The sequence below is a fragment of the Tachypleus tridentatus genome, unplaced genomic scaffold (genome assembly GCF_004210375.1).
Source record: "Tachypleus tridentatus isolate NWPU-2018 unplaced genomic scaffold, ASM421037v1 Hic_cluster_2, whole genome shotgun sequence".
In the NCBI taxonomy this organism is placed as follows: Eukaryota; Metazoa; Arthropoda; class Merostomata; order Xiphosura; family Limulidae; genus Tachypleus; species Tachypleus tridentatus.
This window is the reverse complement of record NW_027467782.1, coordinates 4,032,504-4,055,591: the sequence shown is the minus strand read 5'-3', so window position 1 is coordinate 4,055,591 and position 23,088 is coordinate 4,032,504. Positions and strand designations below refer to the sequence as shown.

At 30.5% G+C, this 23,088-nt stretch overlaps 1 protein-coding gene and 1 pseudogene across 15 annotated transcripts in view; one reads left to right on the top strand and one right to left on the bottom strand.

Moving 5' to 3' along the window:
- Positions 1–23,088, bottom strand: part of LOC143243161 (glyoxylate reductase/hydroxypyruvate reductase-like) — a 47,364-nt pseudogene that overhangs the window by 3,343 nt on the left and 20,933 nt on the right. The window lies entirely within an intron of this gene.
- On the top strand, positions 1,083–15,147 carry LOC143243162 (exocyst complex component 6-like). 14 transcript variants are annotated; one of them, XR_013024098.1, is made up of 5 exons: positions 1,083–1,239; positions 4,649–4,722; positions 10,051–10,107; positions 11,432–11,558; positions 14,504–15,147. XR_013024098.1 is itself a non-coding variant. In XM_076486956.1 (4 exons), the coding sequence occupies exons 1-3, from the start codon at positions 1,583–1,585 to the stop codon at positions 10,088–10,090; spliced, it is 183 nt and encodes a 60-aa protein (XP_076343071.1). In that variant the 5' UTR covers positions 1,100–1,582; the 3' UTR covers positions 10,091–10,107; positions 13,572–15,147. The 14 variants fall into 14 exon arrangements, 4 of the variants coding, with proteins under 4 accessions (XP_076343071.1, XP_076343072.1, XP_076343069.1 ...); XR_013024096.1 differs by lacking the exon at positions 11,432–11,558 and adding an exon at positions 13,572–13,730 and having other exon boundaries at positions 1,085–1,239; XR_013024091.1 differs by lacking the exon at positions 11,432–11,558 and adding an exon at positions 13,572–13,730 and having other exon boundaries at positions 1,130–1,651.

Genomic DNA, 23,088 nt, shown 5'->3' with positions numbered 1-23,088 from the left:
ATCGTCTGTTGATATTCCACCGTAGGGGCCAAACCAATAATACTGGAAAACATCAGAGGTATATCTATTGATTCCAATGCTATCAGGGACACACGGAATCACCTGTGGGGCGCCAAGTACAATATTTTCAGGCTTAAGTTTGATGTGTGCAGGCATTGCTATTATTAGAGCATAGAATGCCATAAAAATCAATGTTTTGAAAAAGAACTTCACCATCTCTATATCTTAAAGTCTGCTTGCAGTAGTAGATTGAATGTTTTACAAAATGTCTCCCAATTATCTGTGTTGCTAAGATACCGTTTCATTGTTAATATTATAAATATTGTAAGCACGTAACAACAAACAATATGATATAAAAGTTACGGAGTTCCGGATTAAACACTAAAAGCTGATAAAAGTTACGGAGTTACGGATTAAACGCTAAAAGCTGACAAAGTACAGAAACTAAAAGGTGTGAAATTTATGATGAGGCTACAGAAACCACAATTCCATCTTTACACAGCTTTGATTTGAATTTAAAATATATAAATTCAAAAAATGTGTGAAAAAAACGTCTAGTGGTTACGTTATTTTTATCACAAAATAAGATATTGTTGTTCCACATCATGCTTAGAGGCAACAAAGAAACACCACAACAATATATCATAAAAGTTACGGAGTTCGGGATTAAACACTAAAAGCTGATAAAAGTTACGGAGTAACGGATTAAACGCTAATAGCTGACAAATTACAGAAACTAAAAGGTGTGAAATTTATGATGAGGCAACAGAAACCACAGTTCCATTTTTAAAGAGCTTTGATTTGAAGTTAAAATATACAAATTGATATATGTGTGAAAAAACATCTAATGTTTACGTTATTTTATTACAAAATAAGACATTGTTGTTTCACAATAATACTTGCTAAATAATCACAATTATTGTTGTGAAAATAGTTCAAACAACTCGCCTGGTAGGTAAATTACATATACGAAATTTAAAAAGTTTCTATTCTTCCCTTAAGTTTCCCAAATTTGAGTTAAAATATTAAAAAATAAAAGCATCATAAACAAACTGTTTACATACTGGTTGGAACAGAATTATAAGAAAAAGAAATTTATTTATTTTCTCCCATGAAGATACCTAGGGGGCTGAATATAAAAATCGTATAGTTAATAACATCATAGGCCTAATATCAATGTCTTCTGACAAGTGCAATGAATTGTGATCACACTCTATCAGTTTAGAAAACGTCTTCACCGTAAGATTCGTTGCTTATATAAATATTGTTCTTATTGTGTTTGGTCGTCGGCAATGGATAGGACAAAGTATAGTTGATATAATATTGTACATGTTTGTTTTTTGAAAAATTCGTGAGTGCTTACGAAGCACATGAGGTAGATATAGCCCAGAGTGCCGGTTTTGTAACTATGGCTGGAGGTGCAAGCAACCCTGTTAATGGAATTATCTGCAATTATTCAGTGAGAGACTGATCAATCTGTGAGTCAGCCACTTTCTCTTGAAGTTATTCATCTCATGAACAATCTGAACCTGTTCATTCCGAGAAAGATTTTTATAGCCTTTTTCCACCACAGGATTTTCTCATGTTTCCCTGTACACCTCCTCCAGAGTCAGCTCGGTCTAATATTGCGTATTTAGGTATGATTTCTCAGGTATGTGATGTTTTATCCCTTTTTATGAATTCCTACAATCCTCATCCTTTTTTGTTGTATGATAGTTCTCAGTTCTTCCTTACCATATTTAGTTTTCCCACTTTCTTTGGATATTAGGGTTCATACAAAGCAATTTACTTCATAATTGGTTGAGAGTTCCAGCATGTCTTGCTTCCTATGTGCTGTGGATAGTTTGTTTGACGAACCATCAAGTAGCCTATCCGTTTTAAGACTCACAGGTGTTGGAATCTATTTTGCCAATTTGGGAGTACCCCCTAACTACCAGTGCTTTTAACCCATGCCTCTGTCTTATCCTTACTTTTGTGGTATTTATCTACCATACATTTACTTTCAGATACTCTGTACAAAAGTCCTGAGGTTTATGAGGAACAGCCTCTCCTTTGTTACTTCTAAGATGACTCATTTTTCATTCTCTACTCTCACCTTGCATACATAAATTTTCTGTTGTTGAAACATACTGGGTCAAAATGCAGCCTTCTGTCAGATTTATTTGCTGCCCACTTAGGAAATCATGTGTAGCTCTGTTTCTTAGTATATTTTCAAACGTATTCCAGACCCTTTGGAATTGCATGCTGGGAACACCTGCATCAACACTCTATCCTTTCGTTTTTGGTAGCTCATTTGCCACAGTTGGAATCAAGACAAGCCCCTATTCCTGTTTCCCATCCTAGTGCTTCCCAGCTTTTACCTGTTCCTCTTTCCAGGTGTTTTTTTCAGTGTAGATCATCATAGTATCAACAGTACCAGTTGATAACTGGATGGGAGCTCAGTTGTGTGACTTTCTTCCCTTTTGGCAGTGTTTCACCACAGATTGGTGGATTATTTGGACATGTCCTATGCTTCCTTTACCTTCCTCTTTTTTATCACAGATATCCATTTCTTTCCTTCCTCAGAATCCCATTAACAGCCAGCTTCTGTTGGAGGTAGTTCAGGACCTTCTGTCCAACAGAACATTGAATCTGGAAATCATCTCTTTCCTAGTTTCTATTCCAGTTTGTTGTTGTCATTAAAATTGAAGACTGACTATCTGTCATAGTCTTTCAATCAATTTCTCAGTCTTTTTTTTTTTTTTTTTATAATATAGAGTAAAAGCAAAAAACATAAGTTTTTGCACATTGTAGTGAATATGTTTGACTTCCTCCTTCAATTATACTTTATCTGTATTGTGGAGGCAGGGCTGAATTATTTACTAGGCACAGTGCCTAGGGGCTATGAAAACTATAGGTCCATGAAAAGTTTCCTTAAAAGTTAATTTTTGGTTTAACTTATATGGCTGGTAGGGCCTACAAACAGTAGGTGCCTACGTCCTACAATCGTTTTGATACAGCATGGTGGAGGAACTTGGGATTGTTCTGGTTCTTTCCCTTCAACTGTCTTTTGTGTAGCTTATTCTGAAGATGTTATTTGTCTTAGGTTGGTTCTGGTCAATTTCTCTCTCATACACATTTTTTCAATCCAGGACATCAGGTTTTTTAAGTTGATATACCATTTTGAATTCTTAACATACGCTCTCTTCAGGAGTCAGGGTTTGATATCCCTTCTGGTCTCATTAATTTCAGGTGAAGATGGTATGATCCTCATTCTACACCCACCCTCTCTATCTGTGTCAGTTTCCAGCAGCACAGATTTTGGATGTAGTTGTCAAGTACACTCCATCATGCCCTAGCCACTTTGTGTCTGGGGACACTTCCATTTTTCCCCAATACTAATTGGATTTACTTCTCAGTTTTTGTCTACCAGAATATACAACACATTTCCCAGATTGGTGAAGAGTATGGCTGGTTTAGAAGTAGTATAGTCTCCCACATCATATCTACATATCTGATTCTTTAGACTCAAGGTGTGCCTTTGTACTCTTTCAAAGGGTGCTTCTTTTCTTCCCTTGCACCAATTCAGTGTGTGATTCTATCTGATTATATAAGTACAGCTAATGTACCATATCAGAAGTTAATTTTTCTATACATAAAATGTGCTTCCTCTCCACTGAAAATGAGTGCTTCAATTCTCCACTAAAACTCAAAACAGTAATTTGATAGAACTGAAAAGAGGAAGTCGCACGTATAATGAGTGTATAGCACTTTCCTTTGTGGAGGATTATCCACGATAATTTGCATGAGGGACATTAAAATGAGTCATTTTCAAAGGAAGGGAGGAAAAAAGGCTTGTGGCATGTTTTTCTTTCTTTTTTTTCACATAGAGGGCAGCATTAAATGAGACTAGTTATATGAAATACATTTTCTGTATAGGAAACATAACTTTCACTGTTGCCCTGCTTAATATCTTATTTTGTTGAAAATCACCTATATTTTCATGAAAATTGGGATCATCTAGAAATTTTTCCTTCTCTCTAGTATGTTTTCTTGGCCTCCAAATTAAAAAGGTGCCTTATATCCAATTTTATATTGTAAGCCTTGATATGGATATATCATCCAGTTGTAAAAGAGACCCAAGGGAACTCTCAGTCCTAACTTGTCAATTTAGAGGTCATTAGATGAAATTCTTATTGTAGTTTTGTTATTTATTTTTCAGTTGTGTAAATAATCAGATTACTTAATAGTCTTACACAGTATTATTTGTTTAAGGGTTCATTTAACTTTTAAGAACAACTTTCAGGTTTCCTGCTGCCCTTGGAACTATTTCATTGTGAATCATGTTCAGTTTTGATGGCCATAATAATGCATTATTATGAAAATACTTCTTTCATTGTAGTAAGTTTCTACAAACGTTGATGAGGTCAATCTTATTCCACACATTTTGATACACTTTTCACACAATTTCTACTGCATTTGGATGTTGGCTTTCTAGACTATGTTTAAGCAGATCAAAGACAAAAACAAAACAGCATTTTATGCTTCAGTAAAACTGAATTGTGTTGGCAATCCAAATATTTTGTGTTAAAGCCTTCAAAACATATGCAGATAATAATTATTTACTAATGGATATAAACTAAACTGAGTTCTTTTTTGTCTTCAATAGTGTTTGCTAATTCAGAGCCTGTTAGAGGGTTTGAAGAAGGTGCACTCCAGATGTGCTTTGCTGATCTTAGGCAGGTTAGTAAGCCTTTACAAAAGTGTACTATTTAAGTTCATATTAAAAGATATTACAAGTAATGTAAACATTGCTTTTGGACTAAATACATTTTATGTGGTTGCTGTAGAATAGTCATTAATATTGTATACGTATGTAACATGGGCATATATTATGTATATAGATATGTAATTAACAGTTACATTATGGAAGACATTAAACCTTGAAGAATGATATATGCTCATAGGAAGAAAAGTATGCAACTCTCATGAAATGCCTTTCAAAAATGAAACTAGTTAATGAAATTATTTCCTTAAAACTTGATAACAAACTTTCATTAAAGTAAGTAGTTTCAGCAAAAGTTTTATTTTGTAAATATTTTTTGGATTTTTCTGATAAAAATTCATTATTTAATGTAGTTATTTACACTTGGACTCTGAGTAGTTCACATGCAAAGTAATTTTTACATAAAGTATAAAAATAATACGTTTTACCTTACTGTTTCTACATTTCATTTGTATAACCTCTAGAACCTCATAAATGAACATCAATTGTTGTTTTTTAAGGTAAATGTTTGTACTTTTTTTTTCTCTTTTATGCACCGTATTACTAACTCTATTTGTCATCATCAACAGAGAGTGCAGGGAAATGATTTTAAAATTAACAAAAATGTGTACATACCTTTTACATCTTTATAGAAATTTATTAGTATAGTCATCTTTTTCACATATTCATAATTTAACGTCTTTATCTTTTCATTTATAGTTTATTTTTAACTCTCCTTTAAAATTCTTTGTCTCTATTTATTCTGATATGTTAACTGATACCAATAGGCCTTTTATGTAGAAGTTATTTTGAGAAATTCCCCACATAGGTGTGTTGCCAAAACAGGATGGCTGTGATAGATACCATCTTGTTTATAAAGCTTTCACAATCTATGTAACAAGTTAAACTTATAAAACAATTAAATCACTCAAATAGGATTTTTAAAACATAAATTATACATAGTCAACTAAAATATAAAAATTAGATTTAAGTACAATTCAACTGTCTCTAACTATAGCATTTTGAGGTAACAAACTACTGTAAGTGCTGTAGACAATAGTACTGCAGGCTGTTACTTCGACTTCAGTACAAAACTGTACACCAATTTCATATTAACTGTTGGTGGAGTGGAGTGTAAACTGAGCTCTTTATAACATCTTTGTACACTTGTATTAACTAATTACTTGTACGTCATTAATTTGTTTCCAAAGTATAGAAGATTGGCATAGCACCCATAAAAGGCTGTAAAATCTATTTCTCTTTTGCAGTGGATTCAGTTCTAAGATTGCATATATCGTATGTCTCAAAAGGACATGTGAAAATACATTGGCATCTAGACAGTTGTATGCATTGTGAGCTTATGTGTTTACAGTCAGTTTCTGTTAAATTGGAGATTTTTTTTATATAACTTGGATCATGTGACAAGCAAACTATGTGAGCAAAATATTTATTTTAAATGTTTCTGTTGTAACAAAGAATTAAAACTTGGATAACATAAACATTAAATTATATACTATAATGTTAATTTCATTCACATGCATGGATTGTAAAGATGTTTAATTAAATTTTGCACATAATTCAGTAATTTGCATATAAATTAATTTTAAAATGCTGCTGTTCTGATCAGATAAACAGATATGACTTTCAGTGTTATTTTGTTTATCAACACTACTCATCAGTGAGTTTCTGATGTGAGTACTTAAGACTATGTCATTTAAATGCTTCTGTGTGCATTTTAATCTGGAATTTTTGCCCGTTAGCTTCAGTCAAGAACACTTTTTATATGTCTGGGAACCAAATATATGCACGAGATTTACATTCATTGTCAGTGACATCCGTCAATGTATTTATGGCATTCGTACTCGTGATTATAAATGTCACATATATGTTTGCAATTGATACATTTTTTGTTGACTTCGCTCTCTTGAACCTCGAGTAATCCAGTTACATGTCTTATCACAGCTGTATGTGAGAGTGACTTATTTTGTCATGTAATTCTTGGAATTGTGATTTCTTCATGAAGTTATTTGCTTTTATTCTCTTTTTTTATCACATTTTTTCTGTTGACTAAATCACTGGACTTTTCTACAGGCTTTAAAAGAATTTCAAAGTAATTGTTAGTCAGATTGTTTACTTCTGCTATAATTATTTTGGTGAACTTTGTATTTGGTCATTCTAATTTGCTTGAGAAACATCTCTAGAATACTTTAGAATCCTCTTTTCTTAGTCTTGCCTGAAACATCAGTCTAGTCTAGTTATCTGAATGGTAAATGGTGAACAAGTTTTTGTATTTGTCTTGTCCATCCCATAGTTCTGATGCTCATGAACTGTCATGGTTGGTAACCTGTATGGTCACTTCAGCCTGATTGTTAATTGAGAACTTTTTATTAACTACTAGATACCAGTTATTCATTACTTTTTATCCTGTGTTTTGACAAATAATCTGCTTCCATATTCTTGGAAATCTCAAAGAACTATTTATTTCGTAGTCGTGGCTGAAAATCAATCATTAGTCTTATTGATACAGAGACTGGTTGATATATATGTACAGTAGTTTAAATATTCAGTGACCATCATGGAGGTCTGTTTTCTCTTTTTTTAACTCAAGGGAGTTTCAAGTTTGTATTATGTGAATTTTGTTGCATATTGCTTTTTCTTTGTATTAGAGGATGTGTGTCTCAGGTTAATAGGCTGGCTTTTATTGGTCACTAGCCATTGTTAGGGAAGGTTGTATAAAGTTTTACTTGTACAGGTCTCATGCTTTTCTAGGTACAAGGAAGCACTGTGCTGGTCTACAGTACATGGAATCCTCTCTTACTTCACAAAAGAAATATTGTTTTTATAAACACCTAAAGTTAAAAAAAGGACAAAAACAGTTACATTATTTAACTAGTGTTTCAAGCAACTGCCTTTCATTAGGTTTGATATTGTTTAAGGTTATTTAATTTTCTCAAGTTTCAACACAACTGTTCATTGTTATTTGTGAATCTTTTCCACTTTTAGAAAGAAATTAAGGATGTTTATTGGATAGCATTGTTAAATTCTATAACAGTATGACATCATTCTTAGTCCTAGAATTAATGACCTTTGTGCATCTCTTAAAAAAAATTTCAAAACAACTTTGTATTTTTTTAAATTTTTTTATCAATATCACCTATATTTTAATTCATTTTTCTATTTCCCATATATTAGTATTGTTTCCTACATATTAATATCACCTATATTTTTATTCATTTTTCTATTTCCGGTATATTAGTATTGTTTCCTATATATTAATATCACCTATATTTTTATTCATTTTTCAATTTCCCATATATTAGTATTGTTTCCTGTATATATTTTTACATTATCATTTTCTGTAGTTCCCGTTCCTTTTTATTTTTTATTTTTCTATTATGTGAAAACTGTTTTAACATCTTTTTAACTGTTGTCACTGCCATCTTTCATGTGATGCACACATTTTTTTATGTACATCTAAACATGACAGGAATGTCTTCTGTTATTATTGACATAAATGACATCAACATCTGTACTTGTAATGTGCCCTACTAATCATTGCTCTTTTATTATCCTAAAAAAGGAATAGTCAATCTAGTTAAAATATTTTATGTCACCTTTATTGGGTTATATGTGGTACTGATAAAGATTTCAACACTCATTCAGTTTCACATGTACATAAACAGTCAAAGGATTGTTAGGCTAGTTTGGCCTGCTTGAAATGAATAGTGTATTTTGTTCAGTTTTAAGTCTTGCTCAGTATGTTAGTTATTGCTATTTCTTTTCCAAAAGTTTAGTAATGCATTTGAAAGCCACGCTGTGTAACATTGAATAGATTCAAAATAGTTATTGGTATCTGAATAGACCTATTTGCTTAAAAGTTCTACCAGTCTATAGAAATACAGAGATAAAAGTTATAGTTTTGTAAATCACCTTTTGAGTATATGCATAAAGATTGGCTCTGCTTACTGTTACTGGGAAGATTTTAAATTTTTCATGAAACATTAAGAACAAGTTATGAAGTACTTTAGAAAAATGATAAAAGTAGCATGAGATAGACTTAAAAATTCAAATAACTTAACTTTATTTTAACTAAACATTTTAGTAAACTGAAAACATTGAAGATCTACATGTTGCATTCTTTGGAAATAAGAAGCTTTATGGCTATCACATATTTACAGTGTTAAAGAGTATAATGTGTGTGGAAGAAGGAACACTCTAAATGTCCCTCTGGTGTTAATATATATAATAAACAGTTTGTGTCATGCTTCTTTTTTTTTAATAGTAATGGTATACAATTTATATCATTGTTTTGTAACAAAACTCCCAATTGATATTGTTAGGTCAACTATGGTATTTATGTTGTGAATGTTTAATATACATATTGGTTTGTTTTTTATTCTTGTTAACTTTGGTGATAGAACAAAACAATTTAATTCAGAAATTATTTAGATTTAGAATTGATATTTTGTCTTTATTGAGCTTAGAGTAAGTTATTGCACAGTACATTTTTTAAGCTTAATTATAAAACAAATAATACCCTAGGCTCACTTATTGCACCACGATAAGTTAAATAGCATTTTATTTATATTTTTTTAAGTTGTTTATTAACATTGAGGAATACACAAAAGTAAGATAAAAGTTACCAAGGGTTTCAATGGAGTAGTGTTTCAACTAAGCCTTTGTTATAATAATGTTTTACACCCAATGCTTATATTTAGGCCATTAAATACACCTTCTGTTACTAATGTTAAGATCAGATGTTAGCTAGTTGTGTCTTAGTGTGAATGTGTAGTATTTAAAGTACTTAATTCCCTCCAGTTTTACACTGTTAAATTAGGGATAGCTAGCTGACTTCCCTCTAGTCTTACACTGTTAAATTAGGGATAGCTAGCTGACTTCCCTCCAGTCTTACACTGTTAAATTAGGGATAGCTAGCTGACTTCCATCTAGTTTTACACTTCTAAATTAGGGATGGCTAGTGCAGATAGCCCTCGTGCAGCATTGCATGAAATTCAAAAACAAACAAACATAATTAAAGATGTATTAACTGTGGAAACTGTACCAAGTAAAATAGTTCCATATATTTTTTGATATCACATCTTCCAATTATTTTAGTTTAGTCACAGAGTCCATCAGTCTCCTTTCACTAAAACTGATTTCTTATTATTGCTTTCTGACTTATAGTGTACAATTCCTTCTTCTTGTAATTTTTGTTAGTTAATTTACGTATAGCAGTTTACTTTATTTTGGTGCACTGGAATTTATCTTGCAGAATTTTTGTAGTTATATTTTCTTATAACTTCTAGATCTTTTCATGACATGGGATTGGGCAACCTACTTTCATGACTATGGACAAGAAAATAGTAAGTATTGAAGGGTAAACCCACAAGTTGCTGTAGTTGTGCTTGAAAAGTAAGTGGAACATAAAAGTGATCAAAGTTAATTTTAAATGTCACTATAACTTGCTTTATTATAAATTGTTAAAGTCTTTCCAATAATGATTATGAATGTTTTGATTTTTAAAAAAAGGAAAAAGGAAACGTATAGCCACCTGAAAAGTTGTATGTTTAGTTACCTAGTTATATGTTGCCCTTAAGAAACCTGATACTATTGATGTCTTACTCCAAGACAAGTCCTGCAAGATGTCAAGTTTCATTTTTTAAATTAAAAGTTAAGTCTTATTTAGTTTCTCAACTAGCCTTTGACAGATGTAAATACAAATTTAGAAAGAATGAAGGTAAGATGATAAATAGTTGTAGACTCTGAATAAAGTAATGTTTTATTTTTTCTTTCCTTAATGTTAGTTTATTTTTAGTATTGGTTAAATTGTTTGATATATATATATTTGTTTATGAGGATTATTTTGCATTGTTATCTTAAGATAAGTGTTTAGAACAAAACTAAACCTCCTAAGCTAGCTGAATTTTTGTTTGGGATTATAGCAAAAAATTTGCTTGCATTGAGGGTACCATAAGGGATGAATCAATACCTTTTAATCATCATAAGTATGGTGATATGTTAGACGTATATAATATTCATTACTCGTTTAATTTTTATTTGAACTATGTAGGTATTTTGTTTTGATCAGAAGTTGGAAACAGTTGTAGATTTTATTACCAAAAGTTTCTCTCTTATGTTTGTTTTTTTTTATCATAGTTATATATTAAACATAACTTGAGAATTCTCTGTATTAATACCATAATTATTAATGAATCAGTTTTAACTGTCTTGAGTTTAATAATAGTTGAATGTCTGTTGTGTAGTCAGTTAATCATACATGCATACAATTTGCACATATTCACAAGATGATAAGTTCCAATGCTTCACATTAAATAAACATTCTTAGATTTTCATCTCCACGTGTAATGTGAGAGTAATAAAACATTGAATACAAAGTAGATAAATATTATCAATATATTATTTTTCTAAGGTAGATAGAAATAAAATCTTAAATTTATGGTATAATGTTTATAACTAAAATTCTATTTTACATTTTGAAGTTAATAATCATGAATGTGTTAGTTAATTTAGCCATAATTAGTTTCATTTAGTAGAAAACCACTTAAATTCAGAATGTTTGTTTGTTCATATATTTAACAGTTCTTACCACAAATTTGCACAGTTAATTGATACTTTCTTGCATATAAATACGATAGTTTTCCTTAACCTTTTTTTTATGATAACTAGGTGCCTGGGATTTTTATAATGAAAGAACACCTCATATCAGTTAAAGCATGTCTTGTTAGTTGGCATAACTGAGAATATAGGTACTTGTAGGAATATCATGAAGTATATAGTTTGTACAGGTTGATCTGTAAGTAATTTTAAAAATTTGATATTTAAGGTTGTTCTGTGTGTAAGCTTCTTTATAATATAAGTTATATATGGTTTTAACTATCAGCTTTGAGTTGTACTTATGAGATAAAATTCATGTTTTTTGTTTATGTGTTGAAATATCCTTAAGTCATTCAATCAAAGTAATTTTTTAGAAATATGTAAAGCATATAAGTGTTTGAGTAATTTTGCACAGTAATTATATGTTCAGAAGTTACACTGTGCACAAAAGAAGCTTCTCTACCACAATAAAAATACAACTGTTCATGAGTAGTTTGTTGATCCTGATTCTAAAAAATTGTTGAATATTACTGATCACCTCTAGTTTTTGAGCTATGTTAGGTTTATTCTAAATATTCTTATATATTGTGAAAATAACTCTCTCTGATAACTTTATTTGAAAATTGCATTTAAGAATGTTCAAAAACAATGTGTAATTATATACTGAAAATACACTTAAGCTATGTTTAAAACTTTCATCATGGTATTATTATTTATTTCTTTTTACAAAATACCTGACTGACTTGTTGCATCTTTTATGTATGTTGTTAGTTTCATGCTATAAGAATCAACAGTAATCTTCTGTCATCACATGATTCCACTGTCTTTCTTGATGTTACTGTTCTATTATAGACATATCTTAAGGGAAGTGCTCACCAAGATTATTGCTCACTGCACCTAGATCATTTGATAAGAAGCTTAATTAAAAGTGTGAGAAGTGTAACTGTAGTGACATCTTGGACCCAGTTTTCCTCTTGTTCTCAGAGATATCATTAATCATAACAACATAGTTTTCATCTCTGTAAATTCCTAAGAAAATTTTAACAACCAGTTTGAGTGATTTCCTAGCAGTAAGTTCTTTCTGACTGAGTAGTGTTTTAAAATCACCATTCATCAGCACTTCCCAAATCTGTGGCCCAACAAAGATACCACCTTTTAGTTTTTTACTTCACTAACTTTTTGAAACTTATAAGACAGATGGAGTGGGGGAAGAAACATATCTTGATGATTCAGTGAAAGTTGGTACTCAACTTTCTGTTTTCCTGGAACATAATTCTCTCACTGGCCATTCCTTTTTTTTTTAATGAATTTTATGATATCGGCTATCCCAGACAGACTACAGTGTTTAGTATACTCACTTTATAGACTTAGCAGTAGTGGATATTTGATTGCTTCAGGTATAAGCTGCATGTTCTACTATGTTTACAGCATTAATAACAGGAACCAATGGCTTAGTGTTCCCATTATGTAAAAGCACAGTTTTCACACTAACTTTAGATGAATTGGTAAAATGTTTTCTTTCTTGAGAGTATATTCAGTACTTGATTCTTCAATTAGTGCATCAACATTTGTACAGAAACACAAAGTATCTTGCATGCTGTAGTGAGAAGCAAGACTTTTATGATAAATTCCATTGCCGTAAATGAAATTTCCCCATGCTGTTTCAGTATAAAACAAGTCACAGATCTGATCATTTAGCTCATCTTGTGTGATCAGATGAGGCAGTTTATGCTGAGATGCCACAGGGGTAAAATTACTAAATGAAGGAAGTCAAGATGATTCATTGTCTTTTTTTACAGTTTTACTTCTATTTCCCACTTTTCTGCTGGATGTGACACAAGAAAATCATCCCCATGAGATACTGGTTTCATCACAATCTCTGGATATTTAGTGTATTGTTTAGTTTTGTCTGAATATCCAGAAATATTAATGCAAAAATAACAGTAAGTTAGATGATCTTTGGGCTCACACTGTATCATTGAAATTGTCAATGACACAATTGCTCTTCTTTTATTCAGCCACTATGTGAAGCCAGATTTGGAAACTGTACAACACAAATGTAGCATAAACTGTTTAGGTGGTTTTTTGGACTTGAAGTGAAAGCAGTCAGCACATGAAATAATTTTCTAAAAAGTATAAAAGAATTATGTTTAGAGAACTAGTTTAAAATATTTTAAAAACAAAATTTTGATTTTATTTGATAATATCACAGGTATGATGTGAGGAAGATGGACTTTGTTTTGAGTTTGCACAGAGCCAGACAAAGTAACCAACTGAGTGAGTGAGTGAAAAGCAGTTGAGAGAGAGGTGTATCACTCTGCCCATTTTAAGCTCAGTTGAAGGACTCCTCAAATATTCCTGGGCAGAAAAGGTGAACATGGAATGAAGCAAAATTGGTGCAAGTCATTATAATTTTATCAAGAACAAGTAGCACATATGAACAATATATATGGAGTTTTACACCAATACAATACAGTTACTGTTTGAAGTTATCAAAATAAATTCCTTTTGTTCATTAAACTTTCTATGTAAACTTAATTTCACAGTATAAACCTATTGAACTGAGCTGATTGTATGGTATTAGACATATTGTTGATAAAGTAGTGAGATACTACATTATCTTAAAATCTAGAGGTGATGGACAAATTCTGATTACATATCTGAAACCAAAACTATTTAATTACCAAGAATCACTTGAGTTTTCTCTAGTAGCAAATGATTTGTAATGCAGTGTTACCTAAAACATTGTTTAGGGCAAATTTGTGTGTGAAGACTTATAAAAGAATTGATTGATTGATTGATGAATTTGTGTCATAAAGATAAAAAGATTTTTTTGTTTTTTACTTTACAATGGTGTGTTTACACTTTATATTTTATAATGCATGCTTTTGAATCAATTGCAATGTTTATTTATTTATGAAAAGTGTATAACTACCTTTCAAGTTGTTTTAGAAATAAAATTATTGCTAAAAAATACAAGTTTCAAATAATGCAACATTTTTTTAAAGGGTCTTATTTTTTTTAGGTAGGTCTTGTTCAGGCTTGTGAATGAAAAGGATAATATAATTTACTAATTTTTTAAAATATTATTAATTTGACCTGTCCATACTTTTAGTGTGAATTAATGTTCTTTATTCCCTTAAGGGTGAGAGAAGCAGACAAAAAGAAAAATATATTTTCAGCATTAAAAAAGAATCAACGAGACAAAAAGAAGTTGGTAGAAACCGTCCTAAAACAGCTCAGACAGTTAACATCAAACAGTGATTAGTATAATTGTACTTTATTCTTCCCTTTGTTACATATTTTGGTTTCCTATAATTACTGGCTTGATGGAAAGTATCCATTCAGTTTTTTGTGTGTTTAATGAATTAGTAAAATGTGACTGTTCAATGTCAAGAACATTGATATCAATTATTCTGAGAAGTGAGTGAACCAGGCTTTCAGTTAACATTAATAAAATATAAAGATTCTTATTATTATTAAATTATTAAAATTATTTGACCCATGTGTTGCTTTATTTCTCAGTTTTAAATCACTTTTTGTTTAGCCCATTTATTGTGTTATAGAATAGGAAAGAGTGTGATTCTAAGGGAAGTTTGATATTATAATTAAATTGTGATATTAACACAAATAATAAAAAAACGACATTAAACTTGGGTCAGTGTTATAGTTCTCTTCTAATTTTCCATTTGATTTAATAGCCAGCTCATAACTGTTTGGTCTCAAGGTAATATATAGATAGTAGAAAATGAACTTGAATCATCTAATAAACTGTTGTTGTGACACAACTGAATTCCTTGTGTTTTTCTGAATATAACTTAACAACTAATTGTAAAGTTACATACAGATATTAGAATATAAACAAACCTTGTGGTCTAATAAATAGCAGCTATGATAGATCTAAACTGTCTTCTTTATGATTCAACACACTGATATAGTTGTGTTAAGAGAGTCATCTGTATAAACAATATCTGTAAAGATGTGTTTTCAAAACAAACACCAGGTGCCTTTATGAGATTTTTAGAATAGTAATTAATACAGTTTTTCAAGTGTGGTCCCAGTTAGTACTGGAAGAAACATCATCATGTGGATACAAAGTAAAATTGCCAACCTGGTATGTGGTGAAGTAAAATGGTGAGCAGACAATACAGGAGAGAACAGTTAGTATTATGTACAATAATTTAGGTATAGTTGACTGGTATGCTGTAACATAATAATACATTGTGTTATAATAATCCAAAAATGGTTAAATGATTGTTACTATACCCCAACTGCTGCATCCTAATGGCAGACACGAGAAAAACACAGTACTATGACAATGAAAAAAAATGGTAATGTGATTGTTACCCTGCTAATATGGTATACTCTAATATAGTGGGAGATGCTAAAAACAAACAGTACTACAACCATGAAAAAGTGGCTAAATGATAGTCACTGTGCTGTACCTTGATTTTGCTATAAGGTGACTTTTTTGTGGTGCTAAATAATTTGACAAATTTGAGAAGAGCATATGATGTTACTACTATAGAATAATTCAGTTTGTTTGTTATATATACAAAACAAATATGTCTGTAGTAATATTACAAAGTAGTATAATTTGTATAAACAGACTTTTCATCCTCTACTTACATCAGACAGTTATAGAATAATTCAGTTTGTTTGTAACATATACAAAACAAATATGTCTGTAGTAATAATACAAAGTATTATAATTTGTATAAACAGACTTTTCATCCTCTACTTACATCAGACAGTTATAGCTGGTTGTTCAGTTTGTTTGTTATATATACAAAACAAATATGTCTGTAGTAATATTACAAAGTAGTATAATTTGTGTAAACAGACTTTTCATCCTCTACTTACATCAGACAGTTAGAGCTGGTTTTTACTTAATATTAAACATATTTACGTGCTGCGTATCTGAAAGTCAGTGTTCAGTTTATTTTGAAATAAATCTCACACATCTCATGCTTGTAAGAAATGTTTGGTAGAATAGTCTACAAATGGGAAAAGGACTTTTAAAAAATCTTAAAATGGGAATTATGTTTGACATGTTTCTCTAATAATTGGACACTGAAAGAAGTTAGTTGTGCTCAACTTTTATGAAACATTTAAAATTGTGCCTTTTACTTGTCATATAAGTATGCTACTGGTTGAATTGTAATTGACTAATTAGATAAAATAATTATTAGTTATGTTGTACTGTACATTTTAGCCTCATAATGAATGACACATCATCAGGTTATTATGGGGTATAATTGTCAACAGTTTTTTGTACTTTACATTAAATAAACCTCACTATCTGGTAGATGGTGTAGTTAAATACTTTTCCTTTGCAAAGAGGTTTTAGTGGAATAGTCCATTACAGTTAATAATAAGATAATATAATTTACTTTGTTTGTGTGAATAACACATACTTCATGAAAAATATGTTAAGATCCAATTTTTTTCATAATTACAGTCATTAAGTGTTGCTTTTTTTTATATATCATTCATGCTTTTTCATTTATAAATTTGACTGCTCATGGGAGAGATGTAATTAAACATTTAGGGTTTTTTTTTTTCTCTCTAACACTATACTGTTTCTTCTTCTGTTTGTTTAATTTGTTTGTTACATGAAATACCAATTTTGAAGGTCCCAAACTTGTAGATGTTTTCAGCACTAGAACTACTAGTAAACATTTGTTAATGAAGAAGAATTTTTGTAACCTTACTCCTGTTACTGATTGTAAACAGAAGACTTAGTACTCGTGATTTACATATTAATTTGTGTTAGTACAAGTATAGTACTATATCATGTTGTTTTTTTAATTCATGGAATACCTATTGTGAATCATATAAAATACTCAAGAGATTCAGACAAATGAAAAAGGTACAGAGCAATATAAAATTCTAACAAAAGATAGCCATGTTTAGATAGTGAGTAAAAAACTTGTTTTGTTTTTGTTATTTGTTGTGAAAAAAAGTCAGAGTGGTCTTTTAACTAATATAAAACAATTTGTTAATGATAATGCAAGTTCCCTTGCACAGGCCTTCAACAGTTACAAAGATTAGTGATAAGGGTTAACATTTTCTGTGACCATCAGTTGTTTTAAGGGTTCAAAATATTTGTAAGCTAATAACCATCATGAAGGGTGGAAATTTCTGTGAAGTATCAGCCCCTGTGTTTCTTAAATGTTTTCACAAAAACTCGTAGTTGTTTACAATCCATTTTATCAGATTGAACTTCAGTGGTCACATCATGATTCAAACTGCTTACTCTTGAATGTTCAACATTTAGTTGTTTCTTGTCCCAGCCTTTTGTATTACTTTGTTTTGACCATACACATTTTTTTTTTTTTCAGAATAATATGTTACTGTGGACATGAATAATTAGTGTAAATATGTGTATATTGCTTTGACATTTTGAACTATGAAGTGCTTCTTTATGTTTAGTTTTACATTTCTGGAAACAGCTAAAACCATTTAACTGAATTGGAATTTTAACACTCGTTAAAAGGTTATAAAATTTGATAATATTGTCATGCTTTTGCTTTTGTGTAAATAATAAAAATTTATCTAGAAACTAACTTTAAAACATAATATTTACAAGCAGATTTCAAATAAAACAAGTCAGAACTTTTTTTTGTGTGTGTGTGTGTGTGTGTTTGGAAAATATTTTATTAATCATTATAAGCTTATAACTATTGCAACGAAACTGTATAACATACTTATTTTTATGGTTGTGTTAGATGTTGATATTTTTCAGTTTGAAGAAATCAAGTATTGTGGAATGTTTTTTTGTTTAGTAACTAAGAAAGATATTTATCTGCATTGTACGTTGTACATTTTTATGTTTGTGGGGTACATTTTTTTTTCCACAAAATAGTTTATTGTAACTATCTGTCCATACCTTTGTTGCTGAGTTTTTGGGAGATAGTTTTCAAGTGCCTTTTGTGTGCAAACCAAACAATTTCCATAAAATCAGTTTATAAATGTTTGGTAAATTGATCCAATTTAATAATACCATTTTTTTGCTTGAGTTGTATATAGAGCTATATTTATATGTTTATGTACACAGTATATTTATTATCTGTTTTGGTTTCTGAAAATATTGGATGGATGAATGGATAGGATACATTAAAAGTTAATTGTATACTTATAGTTGTTTTGTTAGCTGGTGTTTATTTTTAATGTTTTAAACAATAATTTGTATGTATTAACCAGTACTATATTATATGAAACTATATTGTTTCATCCAATAACAAACAAGCATACTTCAATGACATGTTGGTTGTTGTTTTTTTTAAGTTAAGAAATAATAATACAGTTGTTAACAGAATGACTAGTACACAGTTTCCAAAAAATGTTTTTTGTAGATTGTTTTTATTATAAGCTGTGTTTGACTTACAGATCTTGCTGTATTGTCACAGTTCTTTGTAGTAACATTTACTCTGCAACTCTAGATACGTATACTTCTCCCTTAAGTACTTTTGTCAGACATCATTTCATTTGTATGTCATAAAAACGTGATGAATATAATCTATAGCCTTTGTTACTGTTTGTTTTTAACAACTAAAATAAGAAGACAATTTTTATGACACACTATCAAGATGTTCCTCTCATTTAATACTTCTGCTTATAATGACGTAAAATTATTTTTATGGAAGTAAACATTACAACTTTATTCAACATACATTATTATTGTGGCATTATATTTCTGATTTTATTTCATAACATTCAGTTTGAGTTGTTTTAAGGATAGTTTGGTATAGCTGTAGCAATGTATCCGTGTCTGATAAATTTTTTAGTGTTCGTCTTTCTTTTGTTCGTGAATTCATATGTCCTAATGTGTTATTAAATACAGTTATTGTGAAGGAAAAAGAAAATTTATTGAATTTTTAACATGATACAGGATATTTGAATACTTTTAAGTTATTTGCTTGAATCATTTCATAATATTCATTATGAAGAATGAAGATTTAACAATCTGCATTAAACAGAAGTTTATTTATACATTGCTATTTATCTTTAGTTAAGAAATTTTTACATTTTTATGTTAGAGATTCCATCTTTTGATTTCCCATCCTGTGTTATAATCCTTGTACAAATTTTACAGTCCTAGTTATTCCCTTCCTTGGTGATCAAGTCTGTATGTATATCTTCCCCCCTTAAATAGCTGATTGGCAAATAGCAGTATTTTACATCAGCTGTTATTATCTTTGAAGAAAGTTCACTGAATAAAGTAAATTAACATTTTTCCAGGGATATTTTTAGAATGATACAGTCATGTTCACAAAGCTCTCTTTGCCTTCAGTTGAAGGTTTACTGTTAGTAATAGGGATAACACAAGACGAGTGTGTAAAAATATTTTATATATCAATTTTTTTACTTCCAATAAAAAAACTTGCTTACAAGAAAACGTGGACATTTCACACTATTAACTCATCACCTCTTTTGTATGCCTTTTTTCAAGGAGCTACCACTAATAAAAATGGCCATTCTGAATTTTTATAGTTTATTAACTAAATGTGTAATAATCACACAATCTCACATTTTCTTATTGTAGTAACAGAACAAAAAGTGTATTATACATACAGCTGTGATTGTTTCACAGTTTTGGTTTGGAATGTTTAAAAACGAGTGGTGTTCAATTTGAAGGTTTTGCAAGTTAAACAAAGGAAATTTGACAATTTTTAGATTATGAAATGTATTTTTAACTTTAATACTTTGGTCTACTTTCATCATTTTTGGAGTAGTGATCAAGTTCACACAGTAGATCGTTCTTTTGTCAATTTTCAAAAAAGTAATTTAGAGAACTATGCAAGAGTCTGTTGGCTGTGGTTTGTATATTTGTACATAAATTTTCACAATGTACTACGTGAACCTGACGATGACCGAAGAAGGTCGAAACGTTGTTCGCTCTTCTATGTAAAGTGTTTTCTCAGCCCAAACGAGCCGTTTTTGCATATACATTTTGTATTGATTGTATTTTATTTATGTGTTTCAGTCCTATGTTTAACCATAATGGAAATGCATATTCGATAGTAGGTCGTATATATGTTTTGTAGATTTTTATTATGTTGTCTGGTGAGGTTTCTTGGTTTTTGCCGGTTAGACTATTTGCATAATTTCTGCGTTTCCAATTTTTTTAAATATATTATTTGCATGTTTCACCCACGTTAATTTCGTATTGACGGTTAAATCTAACAGGTTTGTTGTGGTCTGGAGAAGTGTTTCGCTCGTGTGTAATTTGGAAGGATCTCTTTTATGTTTTGTTTGTGAATGTAACTAATTGATTTTTGGTAAGTTTGGTTTAATACAATATTTCTCACAGTATTCTTCTATATTATCTAACAACAGTTGTAGATTTGTCGCTGTTACGGATGGGGTGGGAGCACTTTTCCAGACCACAACATCCTCCGCGAATTGTAATGCATACTCCAAGTTTGGGTGTTTTAAGGGCATATTGATGAACAGAATAGGGCTAATTACCTCTCTTTGGGGGGACACCAACCTCTGGAATAAAGGCGAAGGTTCCCCCGATGAAATAATAATTAGTGATGTCGAGAAAACCCACTTGTAGAGAAATATATGTTAAAACGGCATCGTCAGGTTTACAAAGGATGACCGAAGAAGGTCGAAATGTTGTTCGCTCCTCAACGTAAAATATTTTCTCAACCCAAACGAGCCGTTTTTGCATGTATAAGGTTTCCCTGAATTTATTTTCCAACTTCTATCTTCCAGGAAGTTAGATAGCCAGGTGATCTGTGGTCTGTCTATTTATTTTCTGAATTCATTTTTAATTCTAGTGATTTTCAAGTTATTTCTAAACAATTTGAATGTCTATTACTAATTATTCTTTCGAGAATTTTTCCTACACAGCTGGCCAGGCTGATCGGGGGGTAATTGTTTGGTTTACTTGTTGGTTTTCCTTTTTTTATGGAACACAAAGACTATTGCTTGCTTCCAAAACACCGGGATGTATCCAGAACTGAGTGATAAGTTAAAGATTGCTGTTATGTGTACACACAGTCCCTGAACGCCTTTTCAAAAAAGGAGAATGACTTGTATGTCATCGTTTCCTGGTGTCTTGTCTTTTGTAGATTTTATCGTTAGTTTCACTTCCTTTCCTGTTATTTGTTTGATTGTTTTTGTAATTTCACGCAAAGCTTCACGAGGGCTATTTGCGCTAGCCGTCCCTAATTCAGCAGTGTAAAACTAGAGGGAAAGCACTAGTCATCACTTCTCACCGCCAACTCTTATAATAATAATAATAATAATAATAATAAATTTATTAAGCAATAAATTAGACACAAAAAATCAAATATCAATATAAAACCATCAACAAAGAGTTAACTCGTCCTGTGATGGTTAAACACATAATAAAGTAAAATCAAAACTTACAAAATCAATATAAAGTTCCCAGAATATTATCATCAGTATTTAAGATCCATTGTTTTAAGTATTTCTTTTGATTAACACGATTAATAGAAGATCTTATACTATAAGGAATAAAATTATGAATACGAGGTGCCAAATAAAGATATTGATGAAGTGTAACTGTTTTACGTGGTGTGGGTACATTAATTGGAAAAAAAGATTGAAGTCGTGTAAAATATGAAGTGACTTTAAAAGGCCTATTAAAAGAAACATGCAATGTAGATAAAGCTAAAAAATATAAATAAAGTTTATCATATGAAAGAGGGAGTTAAATTTACTGAAATCGGTATCAAGCCTATGAGTAAAAATAAGAGAGAAAACACTTTTTTGCAACTTGTGAATAGGAATTAAAAAAGTCTTATATGTGCCACCCCAAATTGAAATACAATATTGTAAGAAAGATTGAAAGAGAGCATAATATACACTTAACAAAATATGATAAGGAGCACAATGACTAAGTTCAAAAATTAGCATAGAACTATATTTTAATTTATTAACTAAAGAATTAATATGAAATTGCCAATTTAATTTTCGATCTAAAATAATTCCTAAATATTTAACAGAGGAAACTTGAGTCAATTTGGGACACTTACAATTAGGGTAAGTATAACAATCACTAGAATGATAAAAAATAGAAGGAAAAGCTGGAATGACACCATAAAGGTTAAACTGAAGAAGAAAAGATTTAGATATATTTAAGGATAAGTCATTACAGAAAAGCCAATTTTAATTTTATTAAGATCACTAGAAATAATGGCTTCATTAATTAGATTTGGCTTACTATAAACAACAGCAATATCATCGGCATAGGCTTGGATATCTCCAAAAAACTGTTGGTAAAGAATATCATTTATATAAATGAGAAATAATAAAGGGCCCAGAACAGAACCTTGTGGTACTCCAACATTAATTGTAAGCCAATCACTATAATTATTATGGATACAAACCGATTGCTTTCTATTGTGAAAGTAAGAAAAAAACAATCAAAAACAATGCCTCTAAAACCATAATAAGATAATTTATTTAACAATATTTTATGATTAACAGAATCAAAAGCTTTGGCTAAGTCAAGAAAAACAGCAATTGGATGAAGATCAGAATCCAAAGCTTCTGTAATACTTCCCACAAGTTTAGCAACAGCAACCTCCGTTCCAAGCCCAGGCCGAAAGCCAAATTGAGAAGGAGACAAAACTGAATGTCTATCAAGAAATGATAAAATTCTAATCTTCATAGATTTTTCAAATAGTTTAGAGAAATGTATTAATAAGGAAATAGGTCTATAATTCGTAAAATCAGAAATATTACCA